General features: G+C 38.3%; 1 protein-coding gene across 1 annotated transcript in view; it reads right to left on the reverse strand.

Moving 5' to 3' along the window:
- TOP1 (DNA topoisomerase I) overlaps positions 1-20,507 on the reverse strand; it is a 94,002-nt gene that overhangs the window by 39,851 nt on the left and 33,644 nt on the right. The window contains exons 4-8 of the mRNA XM_055265882.2: positions 8,978-9,101; positions 7,632-7,687; positions 5,092-5,187; positions 4,066-4,141; positions 749-855 (exon numbers count right to left, since the gene is read on the reverse strand). Of these exons, the coding sequence (XP_055121857.1) occupies positions 749-855; positions 4,066-4,141; positions 5,092-5,187; positions 7,632-7,687; positions 8,978-9,101 (459 nt within the window). The remainder of the gene's footprint in view (positions 1-748; positions 856-4,065; positions 4,142-5,091; positions 5,188-7,631; positions 7,688-8,977; positions 9,102-20,507) is intronic.

Below are 20,507 nucleotides of genomic sequence, written 5' to 3' on the forward strand. Positions count from 1 at the left end.
TTTCCCAATCTGAGAGGCATTAAACAAAAAGATTTATCATTTTTTTTTGCATCTTTGATTACTTATGAAGTTGATCACATTTTTAGATGTTTATTAACCATTTATTTTACTAAACTGCCTGTTCCTCACATTCTGATTAGATCATTCCTTTCATATTTGTTTTAAAAGAGCTTTTTTTATATTAGGAATATCAGCCCTTTGTATTGCAAATATTTTGCCTTGAGTTTTTTTTTTTTTTTTTAATGGCATGAAGTTGTCCATCTGCCATCAATTGAACTTTCATGTATCAAATGTAAAACACCTTTCCTTATGGCTCTGGTTATGTCTTGCTTCAAAGGATCTTCACTACTGCACAATTATAAAAATATTCACCCATGTTTTCTTGTTGAGGTTTCTTCTGTTGTTGAACAGGCAGTTCTCCCAACATGACTTACATAATAATCTATCCTTTCCCTATGGTTTTAAATGCATCTGTACTCTCTTCGTATGCTAAATTCCCACCTATACATAGGTCTGCTTCTACAGTCCATTCTGTTCACAGTGGTGGAAACCAGTTGGAGATCCAATAGATTTAGAACCAGTTAATGATTACACTAGAAGTTGGAAAACTTACTTCAGAATGTTACTCTAGAGAAATTAAGTATTTTCCCCCAAATATCAGAATATTAATTTTAATAACTCAATACTCTTGCTTCGTAAGGATATGCAATAAAAGAGGTGGCATTTTAACCCAGTGCTGAGATGTTACCATTTCCACTTCTGTTCCTCTTCTTTCTTCGGCTTCTTTTTCTTGTTATCTGGCTCAGGAACTTTTTTATCTTTATCTTTATTCTTGGGTTTTTTCAGTTTACCATCCTACAAAGAAACATGGTGAGAAAGTACTTAAATAAGGACTGATCACACTTCTGGAGGCAGTTTTTGGGAGCCATGAGGAAGAAAAATTGTAATCATAGAGTATTAGAACTAAAGAAGATCTTAGCACTCCTCTCATCTGACAGATGAATAACAATGTACTGGTGCTCTGTTCTAGAGTAGTATTTCCTAAAATTTCCTGACAAACAACTACTTGAGAAAGTAGTCAAAAAAACACTCTGCAGGGGAAGAGACTGGGAAACTTGTTTTTTTTTTAAACTTCAAAGGAGTTTGGAAAAGTACTGCTCTAGAGAGTAATCCGAGTATATTTTCCTCACTTATGTTTAATCCTACTCATCTTTAAACCTCTTCCAGTACAATCAAATAATGGCTATACGAGGCTTTGCATTAGATATTTAGTATTCAGCATGAAAGAAAATTCCCAGTTGCTTTAGTGGAGTATAGTACTATCGCTGCTGCTTGTATACATAGTCATGACGCAGTAAGCAAGTATTTGTGAGGTTCTAAAATGATACCAATTCCTATGGTGGTATTTCTTTATGGCTCTTCTTTGAACTCTGAATGTAAATAAGCTGACCACAGTGACACAATAAAAAGGCATCAAACCTAAACAGGCACAATTCACCAATACAGGAGATAAATCTCAAAATATACACACAAAACCCAAACAAAAATGTAATATTCAACAAGTGAAGATCCCACTCAGAATCTGAACTCTTTTGAAGAATATTTTCCTTTGTCCTGCCTATTCAACATAATTTAACTAACTATTCAGACTTTATTCAACAAGTTTTATATAACAATGAAAGGTGGTTTTGAACCATCTGAAAATCAAAGAGTGGCACAGCTGGAAAGTGTATGGATGGGTTCATTTAACCACTTTCAGTTAACAATCAAGGACTTTGAAACATGTTTTGTCACTTGATCAAGGTCATACAGCTGTTATTAACTATGATAAGGGCCTAACTTTATGAGAAAAATAACAGAATGTGACTTATGGGAATAACTGGAATAAACATTTTAGACTCTCATAATAGGAGGGCAATCAAGATAGGAATAGAAAAAAGAGGAAAGCTTACAGTACCATCCATATTTTAAAACAGGCACAGAGAATATAAATATGTGGGTATGTTTGGGAGAAGGTACTACAGGATCACATTAATTCAGATAATGTTTACTATTTAGGGTGAAACACACCACAGGAAAGGGAAATGCTTTTCAGTGAAGATACTCTAAACAGCTTCTGAGCAGGCATCCAGCTGGTCCCATCAGGAAACTGCTGGCTACACTGTATGTTTTCAAGCCTCAAATTAGGTTTTCAGTCACTGAGAGACCTCAGAACAATTCTCAAAAACAAGAGAAAAAAACAAAACAAAACAAAAAAACCATAGTTGGCGAGTGAGGTTTAATGACAGATTCTGCCATCTGGGGTCCCTGCCACAGTAAGACTGTATTAATTCAGAGTCTTTCAGCCAGCATTTTCCCCCCTATATGGTAGGGCTGCTAAATAGAATAATAAAAAATGAAGTCAACTGTTCTTTTTTCCCAATGGTTTAACAAACTCAGAGTATTATTTTTGCATAAATGCAATATAAACATAACAGAAAAAAACACTTGGAGAACTCAAGTTTTATATTCCTTTACTGACTAGTCTGTACTGATTAGGTACATAGAAGTGGAGTGATTGGCTACCATAATCACTACTTAACATTTCACCCTCAATTCCTTGAATTAGTGCTTATTAATCTCAACTTCGGCCCAAGAATAGACTAGTTGTCAAAAAAAGTGCAACCTTCTAAATTCAGGACCTGATCATCTCTCTATGGCTCAACTCACTCACTAATAGTCTTATGATTTCATTAAAGACCTTTCTTCTCCCTCCTTGCAGAATTAGAGCATCAGCAAAGTCCCAGAGAAGGTAGGATAATATAGTAGCTGGTGTGCTGGCACTGAAGTCAGACTGCATGGGATCAAATGCTGGCTTTTCCACCTTAGTAGCTATGTGACCTCAGGCAAATGATTCAATATTTCTATACTCTATTTCTGCATCTGCAAAATGGAGATGATAATAGGGATATAACAACTATTCAGGTTGTAAGGATGAAATGAAATGATACATATATAAAAAATATAGAAGAGTGCCTGGCACATGGTAAGCACCTATTACATTTAATTGTGATTATTAACATCATTCTATTATGATAGATTATCCTCTTAAGACTCCCTGCCCCTTCACTATCACTCTCTTTACTGCTGGTACTTCAAACTATCCACTTTACATCTGTGAACCCATTTTGCCCATGACAGTGGCTAACCTCAAATGTAGCATAAGAGCTAAGAACTCACCCAACCCCTTCTTCTCTTAGGGGAGGGGCATCATTAAGACCCCTGTGAATTTCTGACATCTTTTCTTGAATTACCTGCTAGCAATTTTTTAGTACAAGAACTCAAAAGTGTCAAAAGGAGGAAGCATATGATTCTATTTTCAATCTACCACAAGCATCAACAGGAACATTTAGGAAAGCATTTAAACAGAACTGAGTTTTTTGAGGAAGGTTATAGGCCAAGAGGATAAAGAAGGGAGTATGTGTGTTCCAGATAGAGGAACAGCAGGTGCTACATAAAGCTTGGAAGTTTGAAAGAAAGGAGGCTAGTGTGACTGGTACAAGTAAGCTAGAGAAGAGGCACAAGATGAAGAGAGGCACAAGATGCAGAGGCCAGATTGGGATAAGCTGCAGTAAAGAGTTTGGGTGTCAATTATATGTCAAAGGGGCACCCATTAAAGAACTTTAGATAGGAATGGTTACCCAAAGTGAATGATGAGCAAAAAATTCTTAGGGAAATTTCTTCAGGGTTATAAGCCAAAATGTGGTTTCCTGTTAACACTGCCTCTGTATATATGAAGATGACATAGTTTTGGAAGAACATCTGTTGGCAGCATAGCTGTGGGTTGACAGACACCCAGGAAGGCTGAGAGCAGAATCACTGCTGGTTGTGGTTAAGACACTGTGGGGATTCACAGAGATCTTAAAACTACCAGTGCCACAGGCCACCACTTATTAAATTTGTTTTCCCTGTTATTACTATAACAAGCCAATAAATACCTAAAACTCATTTGTCTTAAGAAGTTGCTTACTGGAAAACTCCCACTTCCAAACTCAAGCCCCAAAGGGCCTAAGTCTCTTTACTAACCTCTTCTTCCTCTAGTTTTCTTTTCTTCTCCTTCTTGGTATCTTCTGTTTTAATTTTCTTAGGTTTATAATCAGCACTAGAAAGGGGAACATGAATACACAGTTAACAAAATTATGATTCAGGAGTTCTCACTCATAAGAGACCTACAAACTCTTGGAAGCCTCCATGGCAGGAGTAATTACTGTTATCCTTGGCTGGGCATTCTATGGTCAAGACTAACAGAAATAGAGAAAATAATAAGGGTCAGACCAAAGAGTAATAGTTACAGCCCTATATAGAAGAAAACAAACCACTTACACCGGCCTGGAAGCAAAATAGGGTGGGGGGATATATGCAGAAATAAATATCATTATCAGATGAAAGTCTGGAAAAAAAATAAATAAAAATAAAAGATGAAAGCACACTAGCTACCACATAGCAGTAACTCACTGGAATGTGGAGGAAAGAAATTCTATATTGAATGAATACAAATGAGTTCACTAAGTATTTCCCTTCTCCCTTTCCATCCAATTTCTACTATAATAATAGCATAATAAGCTATGTAAGAGTGAAAATAATGAATATAATTTAATCTCATTGAATCTGGGGAAGGAGGTACATGTAAGCCTCAACTGTTTTATGAGCAGTTTTATTATTTTTACACACTGAAACTTCACTTAGAATGTTTGACAGGAACAGATCTAAGAGAAACTGCTTTAAGTTATCTCCGGTAGGCAATGAGAAATTTTAAGTAACTTAAATAATTTATTCTTCATGAATTCTGTATTATTTGAAATTTCTACAATAAATATCTATTGCCTTTTCAGTAAGAAAAATTTATATAATCTTCATGTAAGCCTTGGCTATACTGCTTGTTTAGCAAACTCTACTCATAGTTCAGAGAAATCAGTCCATTAATCACAAATTCCAAATGAGTAAAAGCCAATTAATGCAATTTCTATATGTATTATAAAGAAACACATCACATTTATTCTTTAAACTCCCCCTTTTTGTTTTCAAAAGTCAAAGTTTTAAGAAAATACTCACTCATCCTCATCTCGAGGTCTCTTTAATGGCTTTATATCCTCTTTAGGAGGAACAAAATAGCCATCATCTTCAGGTTCATCTTTAATTTGTGGTGGACTAAAGAGAAAAAAAATTGCTGGTCAGAGTGCTAGAACATCTGTATTCTATTAATACAAAGAAGGAATATGTCATCTTGTTGAAAAGAAGCTAATATAAATAAGGATAACCACTACATATTATGAAGATTTTCTGTGAGCACTTTTTCTCACTTCAATCCTGTGAAGTAGACAGTATTTGTCCTCATTGTACAGGTGAATGGGCAATATCAGGATTTGGGATCAAGACTCCTTAATTCTAAGTCAGAATTCTTTCTCACTATTTCTTAGCTATCTTTGCCAGCATGGCATGAACCACTCCAGAAATAAACCTAAGGTGTTTTCTTGCCTTACATGAGAAATCTACCATATATTTGACCCAACAATCTGAACTGATTGTTCCAGTACTCCAGAAGCTAAAGTACAGCTTTTACAAGGAAAGGAAGAAACATTGATTTCCCCAACTTAGTACCTTAAAGTTCTAAAAATCTGGCAATAATGTACATGTATATCCAGTTACATGGAAAAATAACCAAGCTGACAACATTACAACAAAAGAAGAGCACGTGTTAAACCAGAATAAACAAAAGGTATCCTATGCCAAATCTATTCATTGTTCAACGTCCTAACTTAGGTTTACTTTATATACAGAAGAGTGTCTCACTACTATTTGTTAAGATCTTACCTTCAAAATATAAATATAAAAAGACAATCCTTTGAGACAACCATCTTGAACCAAAACAGAGAAGGAACAAGTAAAAAATATCATAGAGCCCAGCAATCACTGCAGCCACGGGATGCTCTCTGGCCTGGCACATCTCTTCAGAACCTCACTGCCTTAACTCAGTACAAGAAATGGCCTCCTTACATGCAGCTGCCCCCTGTGGAGGGATCCAAGGATTAAGAATCCAGACTCCACTGCAAAGTATATTCACAGGGTTTCAAGAGTACCCTCAACCAAAAAAAGCATACTGGGTCCCCTTGCTTGTGATAGAATTTGAATGTTTAAAGAACTTATTTCAGCACACTAACCAAATGCCAGCTTCTACAGCTGTTCCCCCTCCTGCCTGAATACTGACAGAGACCCTAGGGTCCAGAAGGAAAGAAAGCCTATCATTTACCCAACTAGTTAAGTAAATGCTAGATCCTAAGTTTGTCACACTGAAGACAAAAACATGTGGGAAGGGTTACGAGGTCTGAAGGAAGAAGTCCTAAAACAATTTACCAGAAAACTATTCCAGTGAAGCATCTGGATTCTCTACAAAGACATACACACAAGCCAGCAAGGAGTCCAGCAAAGTGAACATGGAGACCACTGCCTCAAAGAAGGCTGTGTTCCTAATCTTCTAACCCAAAAAGTCTGAAAATGAACTCACGACTACACACCAAGTCCAAAAAGTTTATTCGTATCAGTTTAATAAAAATCCAAGGCAGTCTCTTGGCAGAGATTAGCCCAGCAGTGCCTCAGTCACTTTATCTCAGAAATCAAAATTCCTAGGGCAGCTTGCAGCTCTAATGCTTCCTGAATTTTATTATTCTGCATTCCTAGAACAATTATGAAACATGCCTGAAGAGGGCACCTGCTTCTCCTTGTCTAAACGACCCCAGAGTACCAGGCACAATTGTCAAAAATTTTAACAAATGAAACCGAAAGTTCAAAGATTCAAGGAAGCAAAACTCTCAAAGTGTTTTGTCCTAGTCAATAATGCAAACACTTAACAACCATTTCTAATAAATCCCTTCTGTCATTCAGTGAAGTGAGAATATACAACAATAAACATCCAGTTGTTTCGAAACTAGAGGGGACCTTTGGGCTTATTTTAGGAAATTGAGGCTGAGGAAAACGAAATTATAAAGGTAAAAACAGTATAGGGAGTAACCTCTAGATTGTGCACATTTTCCTCTCCTTCTAGAAAAGAGATAACATAATTCTACCCAAATCTACACTCATCCCTAACATGTAGGTCAAATGATTTTTTATATATAAGCCTCCCAATATTACTAATGACGAAATCAGACTAAGTGATTTTTCAGAAAACTCCATAATCACTACTGAATATGAAGTTTCTTTTTAGAGAAATGAAAATGTTCTGGAATTAGCGAAGGGGCTGTAATACCTTGTGAATATACTAAAAAAACAAACAAACAAAAAAACAGTACACTGTATACCATTAAAAAGACAAATTTTGTGATATGCAAATCAAATCTCAATTTTTAAAAATCTCTCCTGTCAACCTTCTCTATTCGAAATAACCTTCTGGAAAATGTGCTGGTCAGTCTCACTATATGGCACTGTAGAAAGACTCAGGTTGGCTTAGACCAAGTCTTCTCACTGCTGAGTTTCTGGGAACCATCAAGATGGCCAGGTCAGTGGGTTTTGCGTTAACTCAGACAACACTACAACACAGGCAGCTGGCCTGCTGCCCACCCAGAGAAAGGGAAGCCCACGCAGCAGCAAACTCTTACCTAGAGAAGCCATTTTCCTTCTCCTTCTTTATTTTTGCATCCCCAGAGGCTCGAACCTGAAAAGTAAAACAACAGTAACTAGTACCTTGAAAGGACTAAATTTGAAGAAACCTCTTTTTGAGAATACGTAGCATCAATTCTTGGGACATCATGATCACAGGCTGGCTCTTATGTTAGCAAAACTGAAAAGATGAACTAAAGGTCCTGACATTTGTGTCCAAAACTCGTTTTTAACAATTCTTCTGGGTGAAACTGTCCAACTCATTGAGAAAGGTTTCCCTTCAAAATGGCAGCTTTTTACTTTTAAATGGTGGCAGGTCTCTTTTCCCCAATAAATATGTTCCACTACTCAAGAATTTGCCATTGGCAGTGCAGAGAGGAAACAAAAGCAAAAACCAAACAAACAAAACATATAAACTGGGCCAGATGTGATGGCTCATGCCTGTAATCCCAACACTTTGGGAGGATGAGGTGGGAGGACTGCTTGAGGCCAGGAGTTCGAGACTAGCCTCGCCAACACAGTGAGACCCCCGTCTTTATTTAAAAAACAAACAAACAAAAAAGTAGTCTATGCCCTGCCTTCTCTGACTTAGGCAAAGTATACTCATGACCCCCTCCCCCTTTGACTTCCTGCTTTCTAGATTCGTCAGAAAATTTATCTTTCAAAAAAATCTTCATATATACACACAAAGGGATACACACACACATACAGATATACAGAGTATCTCTGGAAGGATACAAAACATAATCAGTATAGTGGTTGCCTCTGAGAAGGATGGGAGACAGTGAGTCAGGGGTGAAGAGATGTCTTCTTCACCATATTCCTTATTTCATAGTATCTGAATTTACCAAGTACAAAAATTACTTTTTTAAAGCTAAAATAAAAACAATCTCTTTTTAAAACTATACAGAGTATTATTCATTCTCAGCCGGGTGAGCCTAGTCCTTTTTAGAAGGCTTGCAGTGGTTATGCTGGAACCAAAAGCCACAAAGGACACCAGCATCACTAAATTTTCACTCGGGAAGAACCTCTAATGAACGGAAGACCAACAAGGCATTAGGCCTTCTCCCAAAAACAATTAGTTTTTCCTAATGCATTCTCAATGCATCCATTGGCAATATAAAGTAAAAAAGGTAATGATAGGGACAGATCTGCTACTGTGAGACATATGGTGGTAAAAGGCTTAGTTTTTATAGTTTAGGACTAAAGTTTGCTCTAAATTCTCCTGACAAGAGACCTTTCACTTCAAGACCAAGGGATCTTACTATGCAATTAAGATACCTGCTTTTAAAGGTAAACAAAAGTGCATCCATGTCCCTTCCTCCCCTACTAGAAAACTCTGTACCTTTTCCTCTTTTCGTTTTTCCTTGTCTCTGTCTTTATGTTTGTCTTTATGCTTTTCTGAGCTTCCATCTTTGTGTTTGGTCTTCTCCTTCTCTTTGTGTTTCTTTTCAGAATCTTTATGTTCACTGTAAAAAGTTAAGTCACAAAGCATTAGCCCAGAGTAGGGACCACAAAGATTTGTTTCACAAGATATCCTAAGGTAACATGAACCGTGGAAACTTACAGTACTTAAACAAACAGTACCGACAGAAGGTTCAAGTAGAGGGTCTTGGCTACATCGGACTTTTTCTTGTTTGATGTTTTTATTTTTGCAAAGAACAGAAATCATCATTCTAGACACACCAGGACATTTTTTTTTTAAAGTGACTAAGAATACACAGCCAGCCCTGTGTATTTCTGCAACATTCTACCAGCACAAAAACAATAATGAAAGCTCCAACTTCAGCATTCATATCTGATGTGAGGAGGTTAAAACCAACTCACCAAAAATGTGTTTGGTGGCTTTGTGCCAGACTCGAAACATACCACACACGTAGCCAAGCCAGAGTTTATTTCCTGGCTAGGAATACAGTGGGTATTTCCTTCTAGTTTTAACTAGGCAGGTTAGTCACTTCTAGATGGGACTCACATTAGTCCTTTCCTCACAATAAGAAAAGACCCATCTGAAAGCAAGGGCATAGGAGTGTTCTTTGTTAAAGGTTAAAAAGCAAAGTATGACATTATAAGGCAAGAGCCATGAAAATGTTCATAGCTTCTTACCCTGGGATCAAGCTCCTGGAAATTTATCTTAGGGAAATAACATTACATATAAAGATGTTTATTTTGGGCTGGGCGTAGTGGCTCAAGCCTGTAATCCCAGCACTTTGGGAGGCCGAGGCAGGCGAATCACGAGGTCAGGAGACCGAGACCATCCTGGCTAACACAGTGAAACCCCGTCTCTACTAAAAATACAAAAAATTAGCCGGGTGTGGTGGCAGGTGCCTGTAGTCCCAGCTACTCGGGAGGCTGAGGCAGGAGAATGGTGTGAACCCGGGAGGTGGAGCGTGCAGTGAGCTGAGATAGCGCCACTGCACTCCAGCCTGGGCGACAGAGTGAGACTCTGCCTCAAAAAAAATTAATTAATTTAAAAAAGATATTTTGGTGCTTCCCTTAAACAACAACAACAACAACAACAAAATAAACAAAAACGAACAAACAAACCCCAAAATTGGATACACCTAACAAGAGGGGAAACTGTAATATATCAAATTATTTAACTGCTAAGCTATAATTTGAGTACCACAAATACATTTGGAAAGTGTTTATGACAGAAAAAGGATATAATGAAATAACTGCAACTATGTAAAAACATGCGTGTGGTCAAAGACTAAAGAAGCAATAAGCAAAAACCACAAGTTGTAGTTTAAGGTGACAGAACACTATTATTTTTCAGTACACCAGGACAGGCAGTTAAGGAGCCTTGCTTACTGCACTAACCAATGCACAGGAAAAAAAGACTTCATCAGCAATGAGCTCATTAGGCTATGTCCACCCCATGAAGTTTGTTCTAAAGGAACATTTGACTACAGCAGAAGATCACAAAGGGAGAAACAAATGATGGCATGCAGTTAGGCAGAGCAACAAAATCTAGATCAGGAAAATATCTGCTATTAACACCCTGCACACAAAAGTAGCTACAGCTTGAGATAGGTATTTGAGTGATGAATGGCAGAAACTTTAAGAAATCTAGCCAGGGAGAAACAGGACGCACTATACATTAGGAAAGACCCAAGTATTGAAATAGATGGAAAAAAAAAAAATGCCCACTTACCCTTGCTTACATATTTCTCCCTCTATATTACTCTCATTAGACTGTTATTTACATGTGACACACATTTAAATAACAAGTTTCTATAGGAGGAAAATTCTTTTTAACTCATGAGAACAGAGCACACTGGATGTGCATGGTTACAAAATTTCTCCACCATGCTTTTTGTTCTTGGAATCAATATGATGTTCCTCTAACTCAATGTGTTCTCATAATCTGTGTTTTTTACCAAAATGCAATGTTTTATTTAAAAATGTATCCCTTACTTTGTTTAAAAAAAAAAAAAAAGTCTTCCAATTGCATTAGCACTTGTCTTATCTGTTCTCATTAATTTCGCCAAGCTTTAGAATGAATGGTCAAAGAGCAAGGTTGCTGAGATTATAATTGATTCTTCAGGAGTTAATGTATATGTAATCACAGGCACTTGGTTTTTATACTACCAGAAAAATGTTTGAGCTTACCATTCCATTATAAAAGCATGGTAGTTTTGTTTTATTAAGCATCAACTGTAAGAGGGTATACAGTCATCTATACAAGGTTTTGCCTAAAAGCAAAAAATCTGAGAACAATTGCATCTGTAATATCGATGAATGAATATACTGCCTCCCCCTGCCCTGCCAACTATAGTGGGGGAGGGGACGGCAAAACAAAATTCTACTTTCTAAGCAAGCATTGTACTTGGTATTTTCACATACATTATTTCATTCAATTCTCACAACACTTCTGTGAGGCAGGTTTTATTATCTATCCCCACATCCTGATACAAACAGGAGACAATGGTTAAAAGACTTACTCAAAGTTGCAATGTTAAAAGTAAAGCTGGGATTTAAACTTAGTATTTCCACCTCCAACTTCAGAGCAGCCTCCACTACATATCAATACCCTTATATTTCCACTAAATTGATACCTACTGCTTAAGGTAGACTGGTGTTAAGAAACAGCCATGGTGAGTCTGAGACTTGCTATAAGGTCCTAGCTTTATTTTACCATCAAGCAGAAACTTTCTAAATAAAGATGTTTGGATACCTGAAAGGATAAAAAACCTTTGGGGTTGCTTGTTTCTTTTCTTTTTTTTTTTTCCATTGTCTTCCCATGAAACTATAAATGGCTAATTCAGGAATCCGAATTCATGAACACTCCATCTTCCTTTAAGTTCTACCTTCCCCTGACCCGTTCTCTTTCTCATTGAAAGCATTTCTTAGAATGTTAGCCAATTTCACTAGAAAACTGGCTTTCTGAGCCTTTTGGCAATCACAACATAGGTACCTTCAAATGTACATATAGCCCTGCAGTTTTCAGCTTTGCTGTACATTATCACACCAAACAGAGATCAGGGAAAAGGAATCAACAAATGACAAGGCAAATGAGACATTTGCCAGGAAGCCAAAAGTCAATGATATTTCCTCTGCCTGCTAACCAGAGAGAAATGTATATAGGAAATTCAAAGTTCCTGCTAGAGTAGTAAACCCCTTTGTAGGTCACAATTAATCACAAAAACCAGAATGGGATGAAGCTATCATCCTGACTTTCCAAAGGAAGCCAAGTCTCCTCTACTCCTAACTATTTAGGCATAAGAGCAGATTTGCATTTTTATACTAGCTGAACTCAGATGATTCAGGGTTAAGGACAGCTTCTGTTACAGGGCATTACATTGGAGACTGTTAGAAATTTGGGTTTATACAGCTCCACCAGGCTTCTGAATACAATGTGATCATCCCTACTTGTCAGGTGCTGTTACTGTCCCTGCCTCCACAAACAAAGAGAGCAGAGTGCCTGGGAGCCCAACCTGGCATCCATAACCCCCAAACCGGCAGGAGTGCTGGCAAAGAGCAAACCCCACTGCCAATCTTTCCTAGGAATGTGCCTGAAGGAAGTAGCAAAGGCACTGGGGAACAAGTCCTATGATACAGAAGCATGTCCAGGGCTGTGCCAGGAAAGTCAGAAACAGGATTTGGCCAGCATATAAAATGGAGTCAATGTGGGGTCAGTCAGGCTGACTCATCCATTTGAGATTTTCTAACATGTATGTCTTTTTCCAAAAGGCTTAGGACATATTTGACTTTCATGGTAGCTAAAGAACTGTACTTTCCTCATTAACAGTGAAATGATGGAAATTCTGACCAATGCAGAAAGTTCATTTGCTGGCTGCCTGTTTTAAGAGATACTGTGTTATCTTCATACTGATCTTGTTACTTTTCCATACACAATAGACACAATATGTCAAAGTCACAAAAGGGCTTTAAAGGTACAATTGAAGGCTATAATATTAGCCAGTTTAGAGGCTGAAAAACAGCTGATTAATTATTGAAGAAACTTCAGTAGGGCTAAATTAGAAAAATGCTGGATACCCCAAAAGGATAAAAACCTTTGGGGTTGCCTTTTTTGTCTCCCCACCCCACCCATTTTGTCTTCTAAGAGTAGAAGAAAGGCTTAATATCAACCATAGGAAGGAAACCAAAGGTTGGACAAACATATTTTAGGAGTAAATTTAGTCTGGGATATGCTGAAGGACAAAAATACAGACAGTAGCAGTCCTAGAACTTCTGTAATGGTCACACTTATGGATGAAATATGAATTTACCCCATGGGAATAAGGAACTCTGAACGAGAAAACAACCAATTATTGGCTAGGCATAGATGCTGACTTCTTGGTTCATAGTTTGCATCTGTATGGGGTAAGATTCCAACACACTAGCAGGGACTAGAAAGCAAAAGTCAATGCTAAAGCGAACAAATGGAAAGATCCAAAGCCACCTTTCCAGAGTGTTCATGCCATGTGTTATGCTTCAATTGGCTGAATTCCATTAAAGAAAAAATAACCTGGCTGGACATGGTGGCTCACGCCTGTAATCCTAGCACTTTAGGAGGCCGAGGCGGGCAGATCACCTGAGGTCAGGAGTTCGAGACCAGCCTGGGCAACACAGTGAAACCCCATTTCTACTAAAAATACAAAAATTAGCTGGGCGTGGTGGCGCATGCCTGTAATCCCAGCTACTGGTGAGGCTGAGGCAGGAGAATCACTTGAACCAGGGAGTCAGAGGCTGCAGTGAGCTGAGATCACGACACTGCACTCCAGCCTGGCAACAGACTGAGACTCCGTCTCAAAAAAAAAAAAAGAAAGAAAAAAATAACTTACACTATTTTTAAAGTGATGACAGCAAAACCTTTAGTCTATGATTCTTGTTGGAGCTAAGCAGACCACAGAAAAGGGTGACCAGGGTTTCTCTAAGGCACTTATATAGAAGAGTGGAAGAAAGGGTGGAAGTAGGGAGCCGGTAGGGAACAATGTTTCCCATCTGGCAAAGCATTGTTTCTTTAGGAAAAAAGACCACCACTACCACGACAAAATACTGATATTCTGGAAAGCTAGAATGTTGGCTATGGGAAACCATTTAAATCTGTCCTCTATCCCCCATAAAAGTATTTAACAGATACTTAAGTAGCACCCAGTGCCAGGCACTTATCTAAACACATTTGATATCGGTAACAAAACTCAGGTAAGTACTGTATCTCCATTTCACAGATGTGGAAACTGAAGCACAGACAAGTTAAGTAACTCACCCAAGGAACTACCTCTAATGAGAGAAACAGGATTTAAACTCGGGCAGTCTGGCTCCAGAGTCATGCACTTGACTACTCTGTTACTTCCCAAACAAAGCAAAAAAGCACTGTTAAAGGTAGAAGGAGCCTCCATATATTCTGAGAAAAGGACTTAGCCACTAACAGCCCAGCTACCTGTCTACTCCTCAAGGCAGCAGACCTCTGCAGGTCACATGAAGTTGGATCATGGGGATTCCTGTGAGACAGCACAGAGAGCTTCAAAGTCTTGGTTTAGGAGGGAAACTCATGATCCTTTCAAGGATAGTAGACAGTTAAAGCTTAAATGATGTTTGTTAAATTAAATATTTAAGTAACTTCAAAAGTTGCCTGTGGGAAAAGAGCGCAGCTTCTGAAATGAGCCAGTTTCCAAAAGGCACTAAGAAACAAGGGTTCCTTAATGTCCATCATCATTATACACTACAATGCCGATTATATATCACTAAACAAAATCACAAGGACTCTGGCGTTTTATATTATAGAAGTATCAAAACTTCAAGGTAAATGTAATTTCCTAGAAATTATTTAATCCTTTGTTGTCAGGCCAGAGAGGATAAAAGGATGTGCCCAAAGATGGCAAAACCGATACCCATTCTAACTCCCATTCCTCCCTTAAGTTCTTTGTCTCTATTAATAGCGTAAACAGCCACCCAGTTATCCAAGACAGGAACCCTTTTTCTTAGACCCTTCATGTCATTTGTGGCTAAGTCTTATATCCACTTTGCTCAACTATTTCCAGTGGCTTCTTGCTCAACTCAGAATCGAGTCCCAACATTTCCCCCCGATTTTTAGTTAGTGTAAGTAACAAGTCCCAACTTTTTGAAACGGCATTTAATAGTTCTGCCTCAAGCCACTTTTTTGGGTCTCATTTTCTACTATTCCACCTAACTAGATTCCTCCCAGAACAAAGCATATACTACAATGCCTCTATGTTTTGCTTATGTTTTTCTTTCTAACCATTACTTTCCATTAGCAAAATTTTAACCATCTTTGAATGGCTAGCTCAAATGCTGTCTCCACCATGAAATCTTAAAAACAATGATTATGGTGCACTATGATAGGGATAAATATTGAAAATATCAGGGCTCCAAATTGAATGCTATCAATAACTACTGAATTAGATTCAACTACCAAACTCAACAGCTCCAATTATCTGCATATTATACTAGGCTTTGTGGTAATTATCATCATCACCATCATTATCTCAATTATTTAGTATGTTACAGTTCCCAAAGAGCTATCATATACATAAACAAACTTGAAAGATTGATAAAGCAGGTATTGTTATCAACCCCTGACCAAAACAGAAAATGAGACCCAGAGAAGTTAAGCAGCTTGGATCATGACACGTAGCTTATAAATGATAGAACCCAGCCTCTTAACTTTTATCTTAGTGTGCTATTCAACATATCATACTGACTCCCATGTGAATGGTGGTGGTACTGAGTTTCCTCATTTCCAAACTGTTCAGTCTTCTCTGCCTACCTATGTTAGTTGTCCATTTCCCCCAGACAGGACGATATAGTGATGTGTAGACAAAGGCAGGGCTTTGGCAAACCACTCACAAGGAAAGCAGCAAACATATCTTTTAAATTTTATTAATTTCAGAAAAATCTCCCTGAATCTGAGAACTGGATGCTTAATTCAAGCGCATATTCCTAAAATCCTACATTCTCTCAATTCCAATTCAGGTAGGATTTGGAACTAAAAGGAAAGCAGAAGCCAAAAGCATCCTTATTCTCAGATGTTTCTCACACTGACAGTACAGAATAGCACTGCCAATATGGCTGGAAAAGTACTTCCCTTGCTATTTCACAGCAGTTTTCTGTCTTCCCTTGCTTTCCACAAATTTGTCACTCCAGTGTGAATGCCAGGTTTAAAATTAGCAAGAAATGCAGAGTCAAAAACTAGGAGGAGGAATTTCATTTCACACGATTCTCTTATTTTCTAAAATCAAGCCCCCCTCCCAAATTGCTTTTAACAGTACTCTGTTTATACAAGAGATCTACTATTAAAGATAAACAATGGATAAGAATGTAACCCTTTAAGAAAGGTAGCTCGTGAGATCCTACAAGCTACGTAATTCCTTGGCATCTAGAAGAGTATTCCTTTTGAGATTATTTATGTATTTTTTAAAAGAGGGCCGGCCATGGTGGCTCATGCCTGTAACCCCAACACTATGGGATGCCAGTGTGGGAGCCCAAAAGTTCCAGACCAGCCTGGGCAACACAGCAAGACCGCCATCTCTACTAAAAACAAAAAAGTTAATTAACCAAGCATGGTAGTGCATGCCTATTGTCTCAGCTATTCAAGAGGCTGAGGTGGGAGGACCCCTTGGGCCCAGGGAGGCTGCAGTGAGCTATAATCACACCACCGCACCCAAGCCTAGGAGTCAATGAGACCCTGACTCCAAAAAAAAAAAAAAAAAAAGAAAAAGGATCTGAGGAGCAAAATATTAATGCTAACAGAAAGAAGCAGTGTCAAGAGATAAGTGATGACTGATGAAATTATCTTTTAACTTTGGTGTGAGCTGTTCTTGTGATGTTACAGGCCAGAAAAGAGAAAGACAGAGATGAAGTTTTCATAGGTTCAGAATTTGATGAGATTAATACTTTAGTGACAAAGATTTCAGGGATTTGGGGACAAAGAGAGATAAAGGCAGTGCCTGAGGTGATCTGACATTTTTAAACCTGAGCTTCCTACCATATGCATACAAGTAAGGGGTGCTTGTATTTAAACAGACAGTTTGGCTACAAAACTAACTCTTTTTACACAGGGAGGTATTTTTCACTGGAAGGAATAATGTAGTGGGGACTCAGGATCCTTGGTCTCGCATCCTCTTATTTCTGCTACCACATCACTGTGGGACTTTGAGCATGTGACCTCAGACTCCTGTCCACGCAAAGAGAAGACAAGATGAAATGATTCTTAACACCTACTCCCTTGTTTTGCACCTTGCATGAGGACAATAAAGAGGAAACCAAATGATATCTCCTGGGATGTGGATCCATAGCCCCATTTTGTTTCTGCAGAAAGGCTACTCTCCCACTCCAAGTCTGCAGTATGGCTACTGCACAGGAGAGTAAATGCCTCCTGGGCTTGGGTCCTAAGTGTAGCCTGATGACAAATGATTGGTGCTAATATCTAGCAGAGAAGGAAGGGACACGGAAACACATTTGAAACACTTGTTTTCTCGTAACAAACGGCCACAAAATTAGCTACAATTGATTAGCAAGGACTAGAATAAATGAAAGCATTTTGGAACAGAACATGCTAAATCCTAATTATTCTGGGGTTCAGATGTGATTAAATAATCCCCCAGATTTCTTTAATCTGCTACTGAAGAAATCGAAGAAACCCTAAACTATTTAAAAGATCAGAGGTACTTTAAAGGGATCACAGTGTATATAAAATTTTACTGGAAGCCGGGTGCGGTGGCTCAAGCCTGTAATCCCAGCACTTTGGGAGGCCGAGGCAGGAGGATCACAAGGTCAGGAGTTCGAGACCAGCCTGGCCAATATGGTGAAACCTCGTCTCTACTAAAAATACAAAAATTAGCTTGGCGTGTTGGCGGGCGCCTGTAGTCCTAGCTACTTGGGAGGCTGACGCAGGAGAATCGCTTGAACCCAGGAGGCAGAGGTTGCAGTGAGCCGAGATCACACCACTCACTCCGGCCTGGGTGACAAAGCGAGCCTCCATCTCAAAAAAAAAAATAATAAAATAAAATAGTTTTACTGGAATATAACCAATATCCTTGCTTTGTTGCAAAGAGGTACTGTATCAGTAGACATCAAAACAAGAAGTACTTAAAAGTTTGCTTACAACAGATCATCTGATTAAACTGTTAAAATTTACTCATGTGAATAAGAAACCAAGGGCTAGATTTAGTCATGTCATATGTAAACAGAAACTCAGGCCAGATTTTTCCAATAGCTCTTGGCAAAAAGGCTTCTATTTTTATAGGAATGAAGAAAATACTAAAAGGCACAAAAGTGGCTGGGCGCAGTGGCTCACGCCTGTAATCCCAGGACTTTGGGAGGCCAAGGCAGGTAGATCACGAGGTCAGGAGATCGAGACCATCCTGGCTAACACGGTAAAACCCCGTCTCTACTAAAAATGTAAAAAATTAGCGGGGCGTGGTGGCAGGCACCTGTAGTCCCAGCTACTTGGGAGGCTGAGGCAGGAGAATGGCATGAACCTGGGAGGCAGAGGATGCAGTGAGCCGAGATTGTGTCACTGCACTCAAGCCTGGGTGACAGAGCGAGACTCTGTCTTAAAAAAAAAAAAAAAAGAAAGAAAAAAGGCACAAAAGTACATACAACAAATTATTGAATTTACCTACAATATGATCTTGGAAAAGTATGCTTTTAAATAGATGTAAAAGTGTCATCTCTGCACATCTGTAGAGCAGTTCACAACTGAAGAGCTTCTATATTTATTGACTCCCATGGTTTCCCTGTGAAGCATGTATCAAAATTAAGATGAAGAAACTGAGTTGAAGAAGGTTCAGTAACCTAGCCAAGATCACATGAGACTTAAATGGATGCACAAGGATGAGGATTTCTTCTAAAAAAAAATCACATCCCTTTTTTTTTTAAGAGAAGATTTTTGTAAAACAGGACAGGGCCAAACTTATATGTCTCAAAGCCCTTTACGTCACTTTTACTGTATCTTTCCTCCCAAAACAAAGTAGAATGTGTTAGAGAAGATAAGTTTTCAAAAGCTTATGTTTTAAATATTAACCTCTTTCTTCTTAAAGTCTTCTGGAATTTCTTCTTACAGTCTAGTAATATAAAAATCAACATTCTTCATCTGATCTGTAAGCAGGTCTCTCACCTCCTCAGATGATACTGTTCATGGTCAAAGGTTATCTAATTTTTTTTTCACACTTCACATCAATTAGCACAGTAAAAACATAGCAGGCAGCCAGCCATTGTTGGACATGATCTAGCAATTCTACTCCTAGGTATATACCCTGGAGAATGAAAGCAGAACTCAAACATGTATTTGTAGCCAAAGGATGGAAACAACCCACGTGTCCATCAACAGGTGGATTTTTTTAAATGTGATTACAGGCATACAATGGAATATAATTCAGTCATAAAAAAGAATGAATTTCTGATATGCTACAATATGGATAAACCTTGAAAACATATTAAGAGAATACAGAACAGATTAAAAAAAGATAAATATTGTATTCTTTCACTTATATGAGTTACTCAGAATAGGTAAATTCATAAAGATAAAAAGTAGAAGGGAAAGAGAAAAAAAGACAAAGTAGAAAGATATTGGGACAGGGGAACAGAATGAAAAGTTATTATTTAGTGAATTCAGAGATTGGGATGATGACAAGTTCTGGAGATAGTGGTGATAGTTGCATACTATTGTTAATGTACTAAATGCTACTTTAAAATGGTAAATTTTGTTATGCTTATTTTACCACACACAATTGTGTGAAAAATGAGATAAGCCAAAGTGACTTAATGACTATCCTATAGAAGATTAAGAGTATGTGTGAAGAGAGAAGATGGGAATTAATGTACCCATAGATCATCCACTCATTAATTCAATAAATATAGACTAGTAAGTGCCAGCTATCTGCCAGGTACCATACTAAGCCTGAAGGATGCAAAATGAATACAAAAGGCCAGGCGGGGTGGCTCACACCTGTAATCCTAGCACTTTGGGAGGCCAAGGTGGGCAGATCACTTGAGGTCAGGAGTTTGAGACCAGCCTAGCCAACATGGTGAAACCCTGTCTCTACTAAAAATACAAAAAATTAGCTGGGTGTGGGCGCACGCACCTTAATCCCAGCTACTTGGGAGGCTGAGGCAGGAGAATCACTTGAACCTGGGAGGTGGAGATAGCAGTGAGCTGAGATGGCACCACTGCACTCCAGCCTGGGCAACAGAGCAACACTCCGTCTCAAAAAAAAAAAAAAAAAAAAAAACCACCCCCCGCCCCACACCACCCCAGAAAAAACAAAAAAGATCCCAATTCTGCTTTCAGGGACTTTAGAGTCCAGGAGGCCATAGAGAAAAGTAAAGAGACAATTAAATATCATAATAATTATTATGCTAGGAATATATTCAAGGCACCAGAGAGCACACAAAAGTGGCATTTAATA

The sequence above is a fragment of the Symphalangus syndactylus genome, chromosome 24 (assembly GCF_028878055.3).
Source record: "Symphalangus syndactylus isolate Jambi chromosome 24, NHGRI_mSymSyn1-v2.1_pri, whole genome shotgun sequence".
Lineage (NCBI taxonomy): Eukaryota > Metazoa > Chordata > Mammalia > Primates > Hylobatidae > Symphalangus > Symphalangus syndactylus.